Source organism: Strigops habroptila, chromosome 1 (genome assembly GCF_004027225.2).
Source record: "Strigops habroptila isolate Jane chromosome 1, bStrHab1.2.pri, whole genome shotgun sequence".
NCBI classification, from domain to species: domain Eukaryota; kingdom Metazoa; phylum Chordata; class Aves; order Psittaciformes; family Psittacidae; genus Strigops; species Strigops habroptila.
This window is the reverse complement of record NC_044277.2, coordinates 112,148,633-112,165,432: the sequence shown is the minus strand read 5'-3', so window position 1 is coordinate 112,165,432 and position 16,800 is coordinate 112,148,633. Positions and strand designations below refer to the sequence as shown.

The window sequence follows — 16,800 nt, the reverse complement described above, 5'->3', positions numbered from 1 at the left end:
GTTTATTGAAAGTCAAGATTTTAACCAAGTGAAACGACGTGTTTCATTTCATATAACAAGGCTGTTTCTAATCCACATTCCTGCTGTGACTCATTATAGCATGCTGTCCCATCCAGCTCCACTTACATTTAAAAATACTACATTGCAGTATTAACATTTTAAATCCCTCAGACTCCCAAATCATGGGATTTATCTGATACTCTTTGAAGAAAACTTGTGCTTCAGAAGAAAGTTTATTGAATGTCTTGAATTTTTGGGAAGGATTATAATTTTACCACAAGAGATTTGAATTCCAGCCCTCCCCACTCTATTAATCTTGAAAGTTAATTTCTGGTAGTGGTGAAAGCCGAGGATGGGCTCAGTGTGTTAGCACACTAGTTTTCTTGTCAAACTGCTAACTTCTGACAATGATGGCAAGTGCTTGTATTAGAAAACAGAAAGCCATGCAGCAGACGGCGCACTGCTTTGAAAGCATATGGCATTATTTTTTTCCCTCGTTGAGCCACAGTGTAGAAGTACATGTCAAAACAACATCTATTTTAGAAAGAAAATGGTTAGATCCCATTGTTGATTTACACTCTCTTCACACTTTATGATGAAGTCAAAACTCATGGTAACAAGAGAAAGGAGCTGACTGCAAAGGCTGAATTCGTTTAGTTTTAATCCCCAAAACAAATGATGAAAAGTGAGAAAACGCAGACATATTCAGTGAGATTAAAACAGGAGAGAATGAAGTCCAATATTTACCAAATGTGCCTGGAAAAGCTACATCCATGGGCCCACTCAGCTTTTCCTTTCAGGAAAGACAGGTTTGTCCAACGGATGAGTCTATATAGCAAAACAGCTTTTACATCTAATTTTCAGGCTTACGCAGATGAGATACAGAGCAACTCTCGATTCCCATCTGACGAGCACCACACTAATTTGCCTTTTGAAGGCACAATGTGGTATATGATTCCCTAATCATCCCAGTATTGCAACACCAGTTGGTGAAGAGGACTGCATGCCCACCGGTTTCCTCAAGGAACAGGGTAGGAGGACTAAAAAGGATTGTGCCCTTTGAGGCAACAATGTACTTTGTGAGAATGACAGCAAAATCGGATGGGAGACCTAATGAATGGGATTTGGGGTAAATAAGATAAACTCTTGGTGCAATTTATGTCTTGAAAAGCATACACTCAATATCAAGCCAAAATAGTTACATTCCCAGAGACTTTTCTGGGCCATACTCATTTTCTTCTCCTTTGAATCTAACTCAGCAAGCCTTCCTCTGTAAATGTCTTGCAGTTTCTGCTTGAACCTATGAACCAGCTACCCTTTATTCCCAAGCCACCTCGAAGATGCTTCACTTGTGACAGTACAATAGTACTTTTCACTTGGGATGGAATAAAAAGTCAAAAGCTCCAGCACTTTTGGTGGGGCTTGGGTCAGACCATTACAGGGAGCCTGTAAAGTAGTCTATAGGCAGTTCAGAAATCCAACATGTACCCTACTGAGTTAAATAACACCATTCTGATTCTACTGCACAGATGAAAAAGAAGCAAAAGAAAAGAAATGCAGTGTTTCAAATAAGTTTGTTCACCATCTGTGGAAAAACTGCAGCGGAAACTACTTCTCTGGCAGTATCGCATACTACCATCACATGGTATTTTTTTAGTAACCTAGGGGCCACAGAGGCACATCACCCTTGTCAGAAATAAAGTTTGAGCTAGCTGTGAATAAACAAAACCTTTGCCGCAGAGAGAGGCAAATGTCCTAAGGCCAGCTCCTGCCCTCAGGCATGGGATGGTTCTCACAGCATCCCTTCAGGGTTGCTGCCCAAGGAGTCCTCCTGCTTGGCTTCATCCCAGCTGTCTGCTTTTTCTAAGGTCAGAGATAGATGTGTTTGAATTTAATGAAAACTTTTTTTTTTTTTTTTCTTTTTAATGCAACTCTTTTTTTTAGTGTGGATCTTTCCTCCTTACCTTTATCTTTTTCTTGCTGGAATCCATGATCATTTTCCAATCTGACCCATTGTTGCTGTAGCCAATTTTGAATTTTTTCATGAATACTTTGTTTTCTCGGTGCTTGCCTCCTTGGACAATTATGCCCCTCACTTTTTTTTCTTCTCCAAGGTCTATCTGAAGCCATTCGTTTGTATACGGATGAGTAGTTGGTGGCAGCGCCCAACCTGAACGGCTGGTTATGAGGCGAGCATTTTCTGGGATCCAGTTTCGATCAACTTGAGTAGATGCAGTAATCTGAGAGTCAGGAATGAGCCCAGACACCATACCCAGCATCCCAGAGCAAGGATAATCTACAGAGAAAAAAACAAACAAATGGTTAACCTGGACAAATACCAAAACAGAAACAGGACACATCAATTAATTTAGCTATCATGAGCAATTACTTATTTCTTTCTTACATCCAAAATAATCTTTCTGGATTCGTGTATAATTTTCATTTGTTCAAACTTGCACATCCTAGTTTTGGCAGGAAGTACCAAAATACCACAAGTATTTCTGGCCTGATGGGAACCAAAAGGATCAGAAAATCCTATTCTATTCTTGTTTTCTATTCTTCTTGCTAAGGCAAAGAGTGCAGGGTCACATCTGAATTTGTGAATATTTCCCTAGAGAAAACTTCCCAAATCAGCCAAAACCTGGCTGCAGAATACTTAATTTTGGTGACATTGGAAATGGAAATCTTTTATACATTCTGTAACATACAATTTATTGTTGTACTTGAGATTTTCACATTGTGTTTCTTTGGTCTCTCAGGCTTTCTCAAATGACACAGAAGCTAAATAGTTGCTTCCTAGATAAATATAAATTAGAAGTTCCTGCTAACAAGGAATAGAGTTTTTCAATATACAATGTAACAGCAGTTCTGCTGATATTACCTTCATCTAATCTATCTGAAAAGATTTCATAGGATGACTTGGTATCCTATAACATAGTAATCAGTGATCTTGTTTTCTTGCCGTATGGAAGCCAGTCCTAAGAAACATTTTCAAGACTAAAGAAACACTTTAAAGGAAAAAATATCTCTAGAACTATATAAAATTAGTGACAATGAACTGTATTAAATGCTGTAAAATGATGGTATGTATTTTTTAGAAAAATCAACTTTATAAATCTATTAAATCATTAACATTTTCTTTAACTATAACTTGTATTTTTACTTTATGTATAAAAATGCCTTTATTTTGTAGAAGTTATAGAAATACTAAAACTAGGGGAAAAAAAGACTTCTAAAAAAATTCCTACTTGTGCCTGTTATTTTTATATATATATATATTTTTTTTTAATCCAAGGCAGTATTTTGATGATAATGCTTGAATAGGCTTCAGATCTAAGTGTTTGTACCTTGCAATGCAAGCTATGTATGTTTGTTTCTTGGGAAACCTGCTGAGAACTACCTATAAATAGCAGGCATGAGAGAGAGACACTGGACGGTTAGGAAGGAAAAACAAGATGGGAATATGCAGAGTGTCTGTGTATTTCAGGTATTTTGCATGGAGTTGTAAAATAATTAAACTGAAAACCTAAAAGATAATGCCAGAACAACATTCAGATAGCCCTGTATGTTTGGGTTGTCGTGTTTTATTGTCTTTAGTTTTTTTTTCATTTCTTCATTCAGACCACAATGGAAATAGTGAAGATGCATTTCACTCATAAAAATAAAATCCACAGCACAGGCAAAATAAGTTCCCTTAGCTTTAAAATCCTTCTCAAGACATACCTGTTATCTTGCAGCCGTAAACTTCAAATCTTAGTGATACTCCATTTTCCCAAGACACAGGTCTAATTCTCACAAACCGTGTTAAAACTGGTTTGGCAAAAGGTCTGTAAACAACATCAGTGGGATTGCTATTCCCTTGAAACACCTTTGTGTGGAAAGAAGAAGTATATATTTGTTAGGCTTTCTCTTAAATGATGTTTATAATTCTGTGTTTTACAGATTGTTATGATTCAAGGTCTAACCAGGGTTATGTGGGGAAGGGAGGTTTGAGACAAAAGACTTGCATGGGGAATTATTTCATTAAACTCCTAAGACATTTTTTGGAGACAGATAAGCTTTCCTTGGGGAGGGAAAAGAAGATGTAACGTGTTCAATAATATTAAAAAATACTTGCCACCTGCAGAGTCCCATAACACACCAGAACACTGCAGAGCAGATCAGGAGAGCTCAGGACCATCTTGAGAGCAGGAGCTCAACAAGGGTCTGTCCACTCCCTGCCTATTTTGAAGCGTTCCTAATGCCCAGATCTGTATGCGGGAATGATGTATGCTGGTCTGTCACCCAAGGACTGCCATGTCCTGGAAAAATCCCTCAATGCTCCATTAGGGCAGTTTTATTCCTCGTACATTTATAGAATGATTCAAAAAGCTACAGAACCTCTGGGCCAAATTAAAGGTTTGGATGTCAGATCGTAAATACCCCATATGGAGTTAGGATAAAAACATGCATTAATTTATTGTCCTTGGACTTAAAGAGTTTTGCAGAGTGTATTGTGCAAAGCTTGCTTTGTTAACCTGCCATTTTTAAATCCTTTTTAACAAGGATAAACATATTCGGATTTTCTTGCATACTGAGATGGAAGTCTATTTAAAATGTACATAGCAGGCTCTAAGATTTTGTCTGTGTCCCCTGAGACTAGTAGTCAAATTATATGAACAATGAGACTTCCACAAGAAGGGACAGGATTGTGCTGTGCTTTCATGTTGAGGATCCTGCAGACGCGCTCCTTCCTAGCAGAGCTGAAACGTTGCAATGTTCTAGCCCAAAGAAGGTGATTCAGCTTCCTGCTTCTTCCTCACGTAGAGAGGAACAATTTCCTGTTTTCCATAGATATAAACCTCTCTCCTTTTATGGGAGATACATACACTGTCCACTTTCCTGTTTGTTACTTGCAATAACTGCACTAATTTGGAGCAGAGGACAGCAGCGCACAGCTGTCAACTCATCAGGCTGTTATATCTCAAGTAATTTAACATAGGAGTTTCATATCTAGCAAGAGATTTTAAAGGGAGCTACTTTTCTTTTCAGCAACTTTTTTTCTCTGAGAGGACCTGCTGTAGTTTTGTCAAGGTCTGACTGACAGAGAAAATGAGTCTTTTCTCAAAAGTACACAGCTTCTTCTATGTAGTTAGTGCAACTCTCGTGTGAGGCTGCCTGGAAGAGATCTGCAGCTGCCTGCTTTTGTTGTTTCTTCAGTAGCCAAGTCTACTTAACTTTTCATTTGAATAAAGATAATCAGAGGGAGACCGGTGCATATTTTTTTCTTGACCTGATCAACAGCAAAATATTGGCATTTTAGAAACCTGATTCTTTTATAAACCCTTAGAACAAATAGCACAGGTTTAGTAAGTGTTCTCACTAAGGACATCATGTACAAGAGAAACTTATGTAAAATACACTCTTGGAAAGCTTACAAATTGAAGCTGGTATTAAAAATAAAGAATGGTCTGATTTTGAAAGCGGTATTTGTTCAGATTATGGGAACCAGAGCCAGGAGACCCTGTGTTTCATACCAGCCACAGTGTTTGCTTCTCTTGTGACTTTAGGCAAGTCAGTTACTGTACCTTTATACATCATTATACACTGCCCACATTGTAGCATTTGACCTTCTAAAGTTCTTTTTCTGTAAAAACAGGATAATACCTGTCAAAGAGAAGCTTTCAGGATTCATTTTTTGTTGTTTTACAAAGTGCTTCAAAGAAGAAACACTGCTACCATTTTGATTAGATAAACACAGCGGAGTTGGCATGGCACTTACAGATGAATCAGGGACACAACAGTAATCAAATATTTAGAGCTAGATATGGTTACACTGATAGAGTTTAATATTATACAGCTCTTCCTGGTGTTCACAGAAGGGTCACAAAAAAGCTGTTTTGAAGGGAGGTACCACAACATCTTTCCAGTTGCATCAGCCCCTGGCAGCCTCTAGGGATGCTGCTCCTGGGCACATCCTGAGCGAGGTGGGAAGGGAAGCACAACCTCACTGGGACTATTCATGTGAGAGTTGGAGCAGAACTGACTTCTCAGTAATGAGCTTTATGCTCATGGTAGCGGATAATGAAGATTTTTCTTCTGAGTGTCTAAAGCTGTTTCATTGGGAGGTCACAGAGAGCGAATCCGCTGATAAATGGAAAGGTGCTAAAAATCTATAAGGATGGAAAGATGTGCCTAATTATCTGCCTGCATGACCCCGATCACTGAGATGCTTGGAAGTCTAACAAACTACTGATCACTTGCTAGCACTCCTGCAAGACAGTGTGGCTATGCATGGGGGTCTGAGGCACTGACACACTGCATATCCAGAACTTCGCTGCAGATAAGGGAGCTACATACTTTTTAAAAGGTTCCCCACAATGTTTTTCTCAAGGTCACATAAAAAATCTCTGGCAAATTGGGAAACAGCAGCACACTTCAGGGAAAAGAGCTGAACCACTCATATTATGTTGGGTACAACAGACAGGGCAGCACCTTGCACCATTTTCAGCTGCTCTGTGCTTTGGATAAATAATTTCTGTGGCTCATTACTACTGAGACAATAGCTATGTTTTGGATTTGGGATATTGTTAACTCTGAGCAACCTGATGAAAACTGTGATACTTTATTCCTGTTTGTTTTGTTTTTTTTTTAACAACCGATAGTAACTAAACAGTTCTTGGACAAAGAGAGATACAAGAGAAAAGACTTACAACAGGCTTGTTTCCCTCCTTCAATGTAATCCAGTCCTCTCCATTGGAGCTGACATCTACACGGTATGTTTTCAGATAATATTCTTTCTTTGTTTCTTTTGAGATGGCTCCTTGAGTCCCAATTCCAGAAACAAAGCGAAGAAGGCCTAGATCTACCTGTAGTAACGAGTGAATTGAGACAGGAGAACAATCGGTTCAGAGCATAACAACACTGCAGAAGTGACACCCACTCTGCCCCCCCCATGTTTTACAAAGATAATAAGGATTTCATACAAAGGAAATTGCAACATTTTGTTGATAATAATATAGCCATAATGTCTCTTTTGTAAATAGTGTCGACACAAGAGATGGGAACATTTGCCTAATTACCCAGAGGGTTACTCTTATGCCAGAGAATTAAATTTCCTCTGTGGGGGAGGAACCAGAGACGCCATCAGTGCGAATGGGAAACACCAGGCTGAAGAGAAGTTACTAGAGAAGCTCCTCAAGGATCAGTCTCGTGTACAATCTTACTTAATACTTTCATTAAGTACCTTGCATAGATGCTAATGAAATTCACTAAGGACACAAAGCTGCAAGGCATTGTCAATACAGAGGAGGCTCATGCAGTGAGAACTGAACAACCCTAATGACTGCAGTATTAGAAATGGGACGAAATTTAATAGTTCAATATCAAAGTTGTGCACTTAGGGAATGATAACAAGAATTCTGCTAAAACCCAGGGGCTCATCATTTGCAAACAGGAGAAAAGAAACCTGTGGTGTAGTGGTGAGTCACAAGATACTTATAAATCACTGTGTGGTTTTGTTGGTGAAAAAGCAAATGAGTTGCTTGTACTGTATGATGTATTTGAAGAAAACAGAAAGAAGCATTAGCACAGGTGCAATAATTCTGTTCCAACTGTCAAATGTAATGAACTTGAATCATTAGAAAACAATAGCATTTTGAACTTGCAGGAGAAATGAATGCTATGCTGTGCACATCAATACGTGTTAGAGGCCTTCTCTCTTCTTCACTCATTCTTCCTCCTTCTCTCATGAAGTTACATTGCAACCAAATGGACAAGTGATTTAGCTTAACCTTCCCCTCCTTCACTTATTTATTTGTTTGTCAACCATATCTAGTTCATCATATGGTACGACAGAAGATGTATTGGCATAGCTGGGAGGATGGTGTGGGATGCAGGAGTATGGCTACTCAAAGTCAGTTCTGCTGGCAAACAAAACCTTTGTCCCAGTGTACAACTCCAGCTGCCAAATGGATGAAACTAGGCACAAAACTTTCTCACAGCCAGGTTGGTGACACAGCTTTGAAATGCCTGCCATTTCCTTACAGCCTTTCTTTAGCCATAACAACAAACCAACGAAAATCAAATTCATCATCCTCTTTCTCTGCAGCTAGAACCTTCTCTTTGCTTCCTAAAGCAAACCACTTAGTTTCAATATAAAATGACACTACCCATAAAATATTACTTAATTTATTCCTCTAAACTTCAGTTGTCCAGACTTTAGTAGGATAATAATAGGTTAATTAACTCTTTTCAAGTGAATGTCCCATGAATGTCTCAGGCTTTTTATTATTTCCAAAGTACGCAGGATGCAGAATATACGACCCCTGTGTCCCACAGGCATCCTTTTTCCTGGATGTATGTCATATATCCAAAGGCGCTGGAACAGTTAAATCAACATGCTCTCTCAAAAGGCTGAAGGAAATGCTTGAGGACAGACTGGTTGCTCTCTCAATGCCCATGTCATATGCAAGGCATTTTGAAATCTTCCAGCACAAGAATAGGAGCCTTTTGTGTGACACATAGAACTAGCTTTCAGGGCAAAGCCCCTGCCCCAGTATTTAAGGCTGGTAAAGTCTATATGTAACATTTTAGCCCTTGTCCTTAGGGGTGAAATGCTGGAACATATTGTTTTGTCATGATAAAAAAATTCAATCTTAAAAAAAAAAATTAAAAAAATCCCAGCACCGCCTTACAAAAACAATCAAGTGATTTAAAGTAACTGGAGAGTCTCAGATGTTAGATTGTTGCAATCTGAAAGTTAATGGGGGAATGTGGGCATCATTGCGGTGAGCAATCTCAGCTTAACTTCAAATGCTCTCCAAACTGTACTCTGCTGATTGTAAAGTGTGCTGCACTGAGTTATGTCCAATACCACATTCACTTCCAGGCTGAAGTGCACTTGAAAATCTGGAAGTCTGAGGGAGCGCAGAGCTAAGTTATTTAAATGATCTGCTTCTCTTACAATTTGAAACAGCTCTTCAGTTTTGAAATGATTAGGGTCCCAAGCCTGTACTGTTCCAACTGATTTGAAATGATTCTAGTAGGGGCTTTTTAATATACAGTAAGTACTTCATTGTGAATAAAGTCAAGCAATGGCCTATTACAAGAGTTCTAGGTATTTGAAGCCAAGTTAAAATTTAACATTGGGGGTTTAGGAGAAGGTTTGATTAGTTGATGCCTGAACTAACAATTACAGCTACCAGTCACTGTTAAGGCAACTAAATCAAAGAATTTCAGTTCCCCAGATTTTTCTTGGTCCCAAATGCTGGTATTCAATATACTCCCAGGGCACTGAATATCCTACAGCATCTATCTCACTGTCTGGGTCTAAGTCCTAGACAGGCAAAAGATATAGCCTGAAATCTGGTGGAATTCAAAAGGCAGGCAGAAATTCTCCTGCTGGAATTTAACAGCTCACTGGGAGAGAGAGACTCTGAGAAGGCCTCTAATTTATTGCCTCTAGATAGGGAAGGGGCAACCTCATTAGTGCTTGTGGCTCCAGTAACTGTGTAATATGGTATAGGAGTAAGAAGTCGTCTCTGGTTAGGGAAAACATCCTTTCATATAGATGCGCTCTATTCAGATCAGCAAATGAATGTGCTTCTTGAAAACTGGAACTAGGTCAACAGTAGTCCTCTCCTGGAGCACCTGGAGGTTGATGAGTTGAGTGTTTAGCTGTGTGCCACAGTTTTAAACCCGTTGGAAAAGCAAGCTGCAACCCCAGACCTGCAACATGCCGGGGGTGTTTGCTCACAAGCTGATAAAGAAAAAAGAATAACCTTTCTCCATTAGTGTTTTGTGAAAAAGGAGCAGTGCAAATAAGAAAGGTGGGGCTAAGCAGCAAAGAAGCAGAAGGACTGGAGTTTTTAGTACTAACTCTGTGTCAGTGCAGAGGTCCAGGCGAGAGGCAGAGCTAAAGGCATTTTCTTCCCTTTGACAGTTGTCTGCAGCGGCCTCCAGAGAGGAACCGCTCCTCTCCAGGTGCATGCAAATAGAATTGCAACACTGTGCACCCCTCTGTGGTGCCTAAGTATGTTTGTAAATCAAGCTCTAAATGTACCAATCTTCTTCCCTAAGTAAGCTGAGAGAAATAAATTATGCAGAGGACTACCTTGGAAACGGCATGACATATTTTAATGGGCTGTTAAGCTCACATTCATTAATCACTTTGTGATGTATTTTGTTTTCTTTCCAATGACTTTTGAAACTTTATTTTCTGTAAAATGCAAAATTGTGTATAAAATACTCATTCTAAATGTTGCAGAGTGGAAGTTCAACCATATGAACTGCTATTAACAATTGGCACCTGAAGGTACCAAAATGTAGCTATGGTAAGACACAGCTCTGAACCATGTTAGCCAGAGGAATTATTGCAGAGGGTAGTAGCTCTAGTACAGCTGTGTCACCAAACAGATAGTTCTTAGGCTTTTTGGAGGCTTAAGCCTATAGAGTACAACTGTGTGTGATTTCCAATCAACTTATATGTTGCCTCCACAGAGGTCTCGAAGTGTTAACATGACCAGAGGTAACCCATTTTTCTCAGATACAGTTGCCTTCAGCTGAGTTAGTAATGCAAATCTTTAACAACTATTTTTTTGTTTTGGCCTTTTTGTTTCAAGAACTTGTGTTTCACATTAAAATGAACTGTGGAAAGAGGTGGTGGTGAAATACAGTACTTTTGAAGATGAACATCAAATGCATTTCCCTGCAATTAATTTGACATTTAACTTTCTGCACATATGATAAACAAACATCTGGTATTTATTTTAGAGGATGCAAGCAATTTTAGAAGTTATTGCATGCTGTATGGCTGTGATCCGAGATAGGCAGCTGTCTCTAAACCTGGAATCTTGACATTTCATTTCCATGACCAGAATTTCAGCTTTGACTAACTGCAGTACGTTGCTAGTTGTTTTTTTCAAATTTTGTTCACTTTCATGCAGATAAAAAAGCATATCTCTCTTGGAAAATGATGCTTTAGGGCCTTATCCAAAACCACAGCCTTTGATAATTGCCAGTGCTGCAACGTGACTGCCTTTATTAGCAAGTACAAGACCGAGAGCAGACTTGCCTATAAGAATGGGCCCCTAACTTACAAGAAATGAGGAATATCTCAAATGTGTGTTTTTTTTCCAGGAGAGAAATGTTCATGTAAAAAAAGCCGTAGTTGTTCCTGCTTCTAAAATCAATTTCTTTCATGCGAGAGCATATTGCAAGATACTAGCTTTTTCTACATATGAACTACTTCCTCTCTATTTATTCTGCAATATCTTTCAGCATCCAGCAAAAATATTTTTATTGCTGTCTTACTGCCTCCAAAGACAGTGGGTGGGTGACACATTTTTAAGGCATAGATATGCAAGGGGTGGCATACACATACTCATTTTATTAGGCACCAGCTACAGAGAAGGAAAACCAATAACATTTAGCTCTGCACAATGAATCATGCAGCAAGTCTTAGCAAACTGCTCGATAAAGAACAACACACAACATACATGACTTGAAATTAATGTTGCTGCTTCCTACCATCATGCATAACCGTGTCATAGTGTGGAAGACCTTATTTTCAGAATGAAAGTCTGCCTCGCTAAATAAAATACAGTCCTTGAGGGAGCTGTAGCAAGGGAGCAGTTTTACCAGCTTTTAACACTCCTACTGTAGATCTGTCTGCTTAACAGCCTGAGAAAATAAAGGACAAAGTGCTGGAGTTTGATTAACAACAGGAAGCTTTTTGTTGTGGGCATCTCTTGTGGCTTGAAAAGCTGTATAATCCATCACTTGATAGAACATACCAAAGTAAATATTTTCAGAGAACTGTGTCATTTCCCTAGATAGCATACAGTGCTCTGAGTCAGATTAACTGTTGTGACGCTTCACTGTTCTTCTGTCAAATATTTAATTAAGCAAGAGTTGATCTTTTTTATTAGGTGTTGCTGTTGATTTGACCAATCATGCTCTCCCATGATGTATATACAATTATCACTCAATTCTTTTATTTATTGAGCTTTAAGTAAAGAAGATTATAATGCTAAGTAGAAATGGCACAGACTTTAGTAGAAATTCTGAAAATAGTCTAATTAATTTGGTTGGAAAATTACTTTCAAAAGTCTTTGTCCTTGAAATGAGTTACAAGAGCACAACTCCTTGATTAATGACAGGGTGTAAATATTCATCCTGGGTTTTAGTGAAAATAGTTAAGGCTGTAAACTCTCCCAAGTCTTTATGCAAAATTCTCAGTGATGTTTGTGGCAGCTCCATAAAGAAAATGAGGAGACATTGCTGTTAGTAAGATCTCTCCTGAATCACTGAAGTCTTTCTCATTGACCTTGACAGCAACATCCTGAAAGCCCCAGAAGAGAAAGCAGCTAATCACATGCTCAACTTCTAGTCTGTGCCTAACAACTGCCCTTGGTAAGTATGCTTTACTGAATCGATGCTTATGTGACTTGGCAAAAATGGGGAAGCATGAAAGAGAAGATAAGCAAACATTCATGCCAAAGAAATAGGAATGCTTGGCAGCAAAAAGGAAATAAAGTTTCTTTAGCAGTTGAAATATTCCTCACAATCTTCACCTTATGCCCAAATCCTTCTCTGCAGCAGAAAAAACATAAGCATAAAGATTCCTCCAACTGAAAACAAAGAATAGACACAAAGGATGCTATCACATTAAGATATTGGTGCTGGGATTGCAGTAGTGAGTACAGTAATTTTTTTGAGAGGCAGATCAGCCAGTTTCTACAAGAGAACATTTAAGATAATGATGACAAAGTATGATGAACATAAGAGAACCTCAGTCAACATTATGGGGCTGTTCAATTAGGAAAAGATGCAGAAAGTGTAAGAAAAATGAAATCCAGAAACATAAAGGAAAAAAGACAAGGAAGAAATGAAAGAAAAGACCTCTGCGTCTCTGACAGAGGAAAGATAATGCTTGTGTGGGCTGTGTTGCATCTGGATTCATGGCACATTCTCCCACTCTTATGTTAATTTTTTTTTGCATAAATCAGAAGCAACTAATTAAAAAAGAAATATTTAATTCTGACATGTTCTTTGAACTGGTGTTCCATCTGGTTCTGTTTGAATAGTAAAATCTGCTGTAGTTGTAAAAATTGGCAAGCAGCACTCTGGTAAAGAGAAACAAAAGAGACTCAGTACAGCAGGTTAATACACTAGCATTTCAACTTGAGACATTTCTAGAATTCAGCAAACCACATCGCTCCAGTATGGAAACTATAAAGATGAAATGTGAAAGAGGAATGCTGTGAGTGGGCCCGGAGAAGCACTGCCACTGGTACACGTTAGCTCTGTGTGATATTTTTAGTGTGAGTCTTTGAATGACTTGGGTTTAAAAGCAAGAGCAATGCAATGCTCCCCTGAAATGGGCTCACTGTATTGTATGAAATGCATCCAGTACAGTGATAGCGAATGATCTGTCTGCTATTCGTTTGCAAGCTCCACCTTACGCATTCATGTGGTGCTCTGATGTAACAGGATTGTTGTTCATAAGACTCAGAAAATACCTTCTTCTTAATTTATTTTTTTTGCTTGAAAACTACTTAAAACCTGAACACCAAGATACAATAAACTCTGATAACAAAGGGAGGAAAATGTAATCGTATTGGGATTTCTATAGACTCTGGGATCTAAGTAATCAGCATCTCATGTCATTCAAACCCTCTCTGTAGCAATGAAGAGAAAGGCTGATTAACTCACAGTGCTTTAGAAAAAAGATTGTTTTACATCTTGCAGGAGCATATCTTGCTGTGAAATATTACTTCTTTAAAATGAAAACCTTTGCTCTGCACTACATTAACTTGCAAATGGATAACCTAAGACATGTACAATGACTTGGTCAAAAAAAGGAGGAATGTGAATGGCCCCTTTCTCCAGCTAAGATACTTAGGAACCCTTGCTGAGCAAGAAATGAGTCAGGAACGTAATACTTTTAATTAACATTTTCTGAATACTTATTTGTAATTTACATTTAATTTTAAACCTGAGCTTAATCCTCTGATCTGGAATGAAGACAACTATTTAATGCAGTTTGAATGTAACATTCCCAGTTTGTGTTAGAAACTATAGAAAAGGGAAACTCTATAGCAATACTTGCAGAACCACTCTTTTCTGAGAGAAGGACATAATTGTAGGACTTTTTTCCCCCTAAGTGTACTGAGCAGCTAATGCACAAATGGGAAAAAAGTAATCCAAAGCTTCTCTATCAGACTGCTTCACATGTGAATAACTGGGCTTTAGGTGGAAAACACTGAATTTTGCCTATAAAGTTCTTCTGTAGCATTTTTTTTTGCCAGCTGCTGTACTATTAAAATCAGAGGGTACAGGCAGAAGGGCCTGATTTATAATGCTTTTTGGTATTTTGAATATAAGTACAATGTTACACACGTATAATCACACAGAAATAACCTCTGCTTCTTCCTGTTTTGCGGCATACCTATGCTAATTGTGTATGAAGCTGGTGATGGGATGATATACTACACAGATTTAAACCTCTGCTGTCTCAGACAGCACACCTTGATGGTGTAGATAGATCTGACTGTGCAGTGACTCTGTCAGGGTGAGTTCCACTGAAATCACTGGAGTTTGCTACACTTAGATATTTTTGAAAGTTCAGGCTTTTGGTTTTCTATAAAAAAATAGCAACAAAATGAGGAAAAAGTGCCAGTGTCTAAGATTTAAAACTTTTAAAGCCTAATTTCACTCGCAATTGGAATAGGTGTATAACCTATGTCACGTAGAAATATATGTATTTTCTTGTGATTGGCTTTCTCATCTTGGAAAATCGGCACAGTCTCTTTAAATCAGTCATTCATCCACAGGAGTCTGCATTCATTTATTTTCAGTTAAATGGAACTGTCAGTTTTGTTGCACCCAAATTCGATTTTCTATTTCATACACATTGTGTATGATGATTTTAATTTACTACTGGGTCACCAAGCAAGTCACTGCTTTTTTAAAATACGAGTTTCTGCCGCCTTCTAGAAAAGCATCAGGTAGCTGCAGTCAGATGGTGTGGTGAGGGTACTGTAAATGTGCGGTGAAAAACGAGAGACAAAGACTATACTTTCAAAGATCATTTTGCTTTTTCTTTGCTATGTCCCTCGTAGCTCCCTGAATGCACATGTATAGATGAAATACTTCTGAGGCTGTGATTTGGGAAACCCTCTGCTGTGAGCGATGTTCTTGTCCTGTGCCGGAGAACGAAGTGGGACAGCAGAAGGGATGGTGAAGGCCGGTGAGTCCCAAGAGAACTTTCCCCCTGGTGCTAAAGCAAACAAGGGAGACTGCCTGTCCCCAGCTCTGCCCTTCTGCTCAAAGTCCAACCATGGAGGTTTCATTTCCAGGGTTTCTTTGGCGAGCTGATGGTGCCTGGTTTGTGTACCCGCACTTTGCCTCTCTAAAATTTGCTCTACCTCCAGCTATGTAAAGAGCAAAGCTACTGATTTTTAAGTGGTATGGCTTTTAAAAGTAATCATAGAATGTATTTTTTTAGTTAAGCGTGTCATGAAAGGGGGGAACACTCTTATGAACAGTTGTTTTTTAGGGCCTGATAAGAGCACTTTAAAATCATTCTGTACTACGTCAACTCTTTAGCCCTTAGCTTGAGTTTAAGAGGATTTGCAATGGAAAAGCCTGCTCGGTCTCTGTTAAGGCTGAAAGCCACCTTAGTCTACAGTACTATAATCTATAACCCAAATATGTCCAGTTAAAATATGCTCTGGTATTATATGTGATAGGACAAATTGATCTTTTCAACAGCTTCAGAGGATCAACACAAGAAATTAGTTTGGCCCAAAGTGTTCAACAGAGGAGGCTGCAACAAAGAGAAAGACCAGACTACATAGGTACAGCTGGTTGGTGGAAATTATGTGTAAACATTGCTTCTCTGTCAAGAAGCCAGTTGTTCCTGAAAACAGAGGAACCAAACCTCAGCTTAATGTTTGGTCAACTGTGTTTTCTCTCCTGATAGGTTTTGTTTATTAGACAGCTATGGCATTTTCTCTGCCTTTTTAAAGCATTTTTGAAAACCTTGAATGAAAACATTAGAGATAAAGCAAAACTGGAAGCATTTACTTATTGAAATATATATTCTTTCTTTTTTCCTTTTTCTTTTTCTCTCTATTTTTTTTTTTCTATTTTGTGTGTGTGTGAAGAAGACATTGTTTTCTGAAGGGCAGATATTTACCACTTGGAAGAAATCTCATTTATCCTTCCACTTTACCTATTTTGCTACTGCTGTGAAAATGCCACCTAAGGGGCAGAACAGAATGAAACTCAGACAGAAAAGCAGGATGACACAAGGACAGAGAAGGTAAATAATAGCTCAGCTATCTGGAGCATGGATGCTGGGATGGGGAAGGGCCCACAGGACTCACGAACTCCTCAGTTTCGTACTACTGTGCAGGTGTGGAAAGAGTGAATAAAAACGCACAATCGTCTCTGCAAAGCATTTAGCAGTACACCTATCATCTCCAACGCAGGGTCAGCCCCGTGAGAACTGAGACCTTTAGCTCAGTAACAACTCTGCTTATTATAACGTCTCAGCTGTGCATTCCTACCCAGGGCTGTGTTTCTAGTCACTGCCTTTAGTCACTTAACTTCTAGCCTTGAGCTCTACCTCACCTGCAGTTTGACACTGGCCTAGTCTTGTAGATTAATTTATTTCTGCTGGACTCAGAAAAATCTCCTCCTGAGATACCATCCTTCACATCTGCAGAAAGGCCTGGCTGTGCTGGAGCAGATGTGTTGCAGTGCCTGGTAGTTGGGTGGGAAAGGCTGCCTCATCCCTCACAGGGTCTGCAA

At 38.9% G+C, this 16,800-nt stretch overlaps 1 protein-coding gene across 4 annotated transcripts in view; it reads right to left on the bottom strand.

The window, feature by feature from the left end:
- NRP1 (neuropilin 1) overlaps positions 1-16,800 on the bottom strand; it is a 114,425-nt gene that overhangs the window by 27,352 nt on the left and 70,273 nt on the right. For all 4 annotated transcript variants that reach the window (XM_030479126.1, XM_030487747.1, XM_030496211.1 and 1 more), the window contains exons 8-10: positions 6,693-6,848; positions 3,724-3,868; positions 1,965-2,296 (exon numbers count right to left, since the gene is read on the bottom strand). In XM_030479126.1, coding sequence (XP_030334986.1) covers positions 1,965-2,296; positions 3,724-3,868; positions 6,693-6,848 — 633 coding nt within the window. The remainder of the gene's footprint in view (positions 1-1,964; positions 2,297-3,723; positions 3,869-6,692; positions 6,849-16,800) is intronic.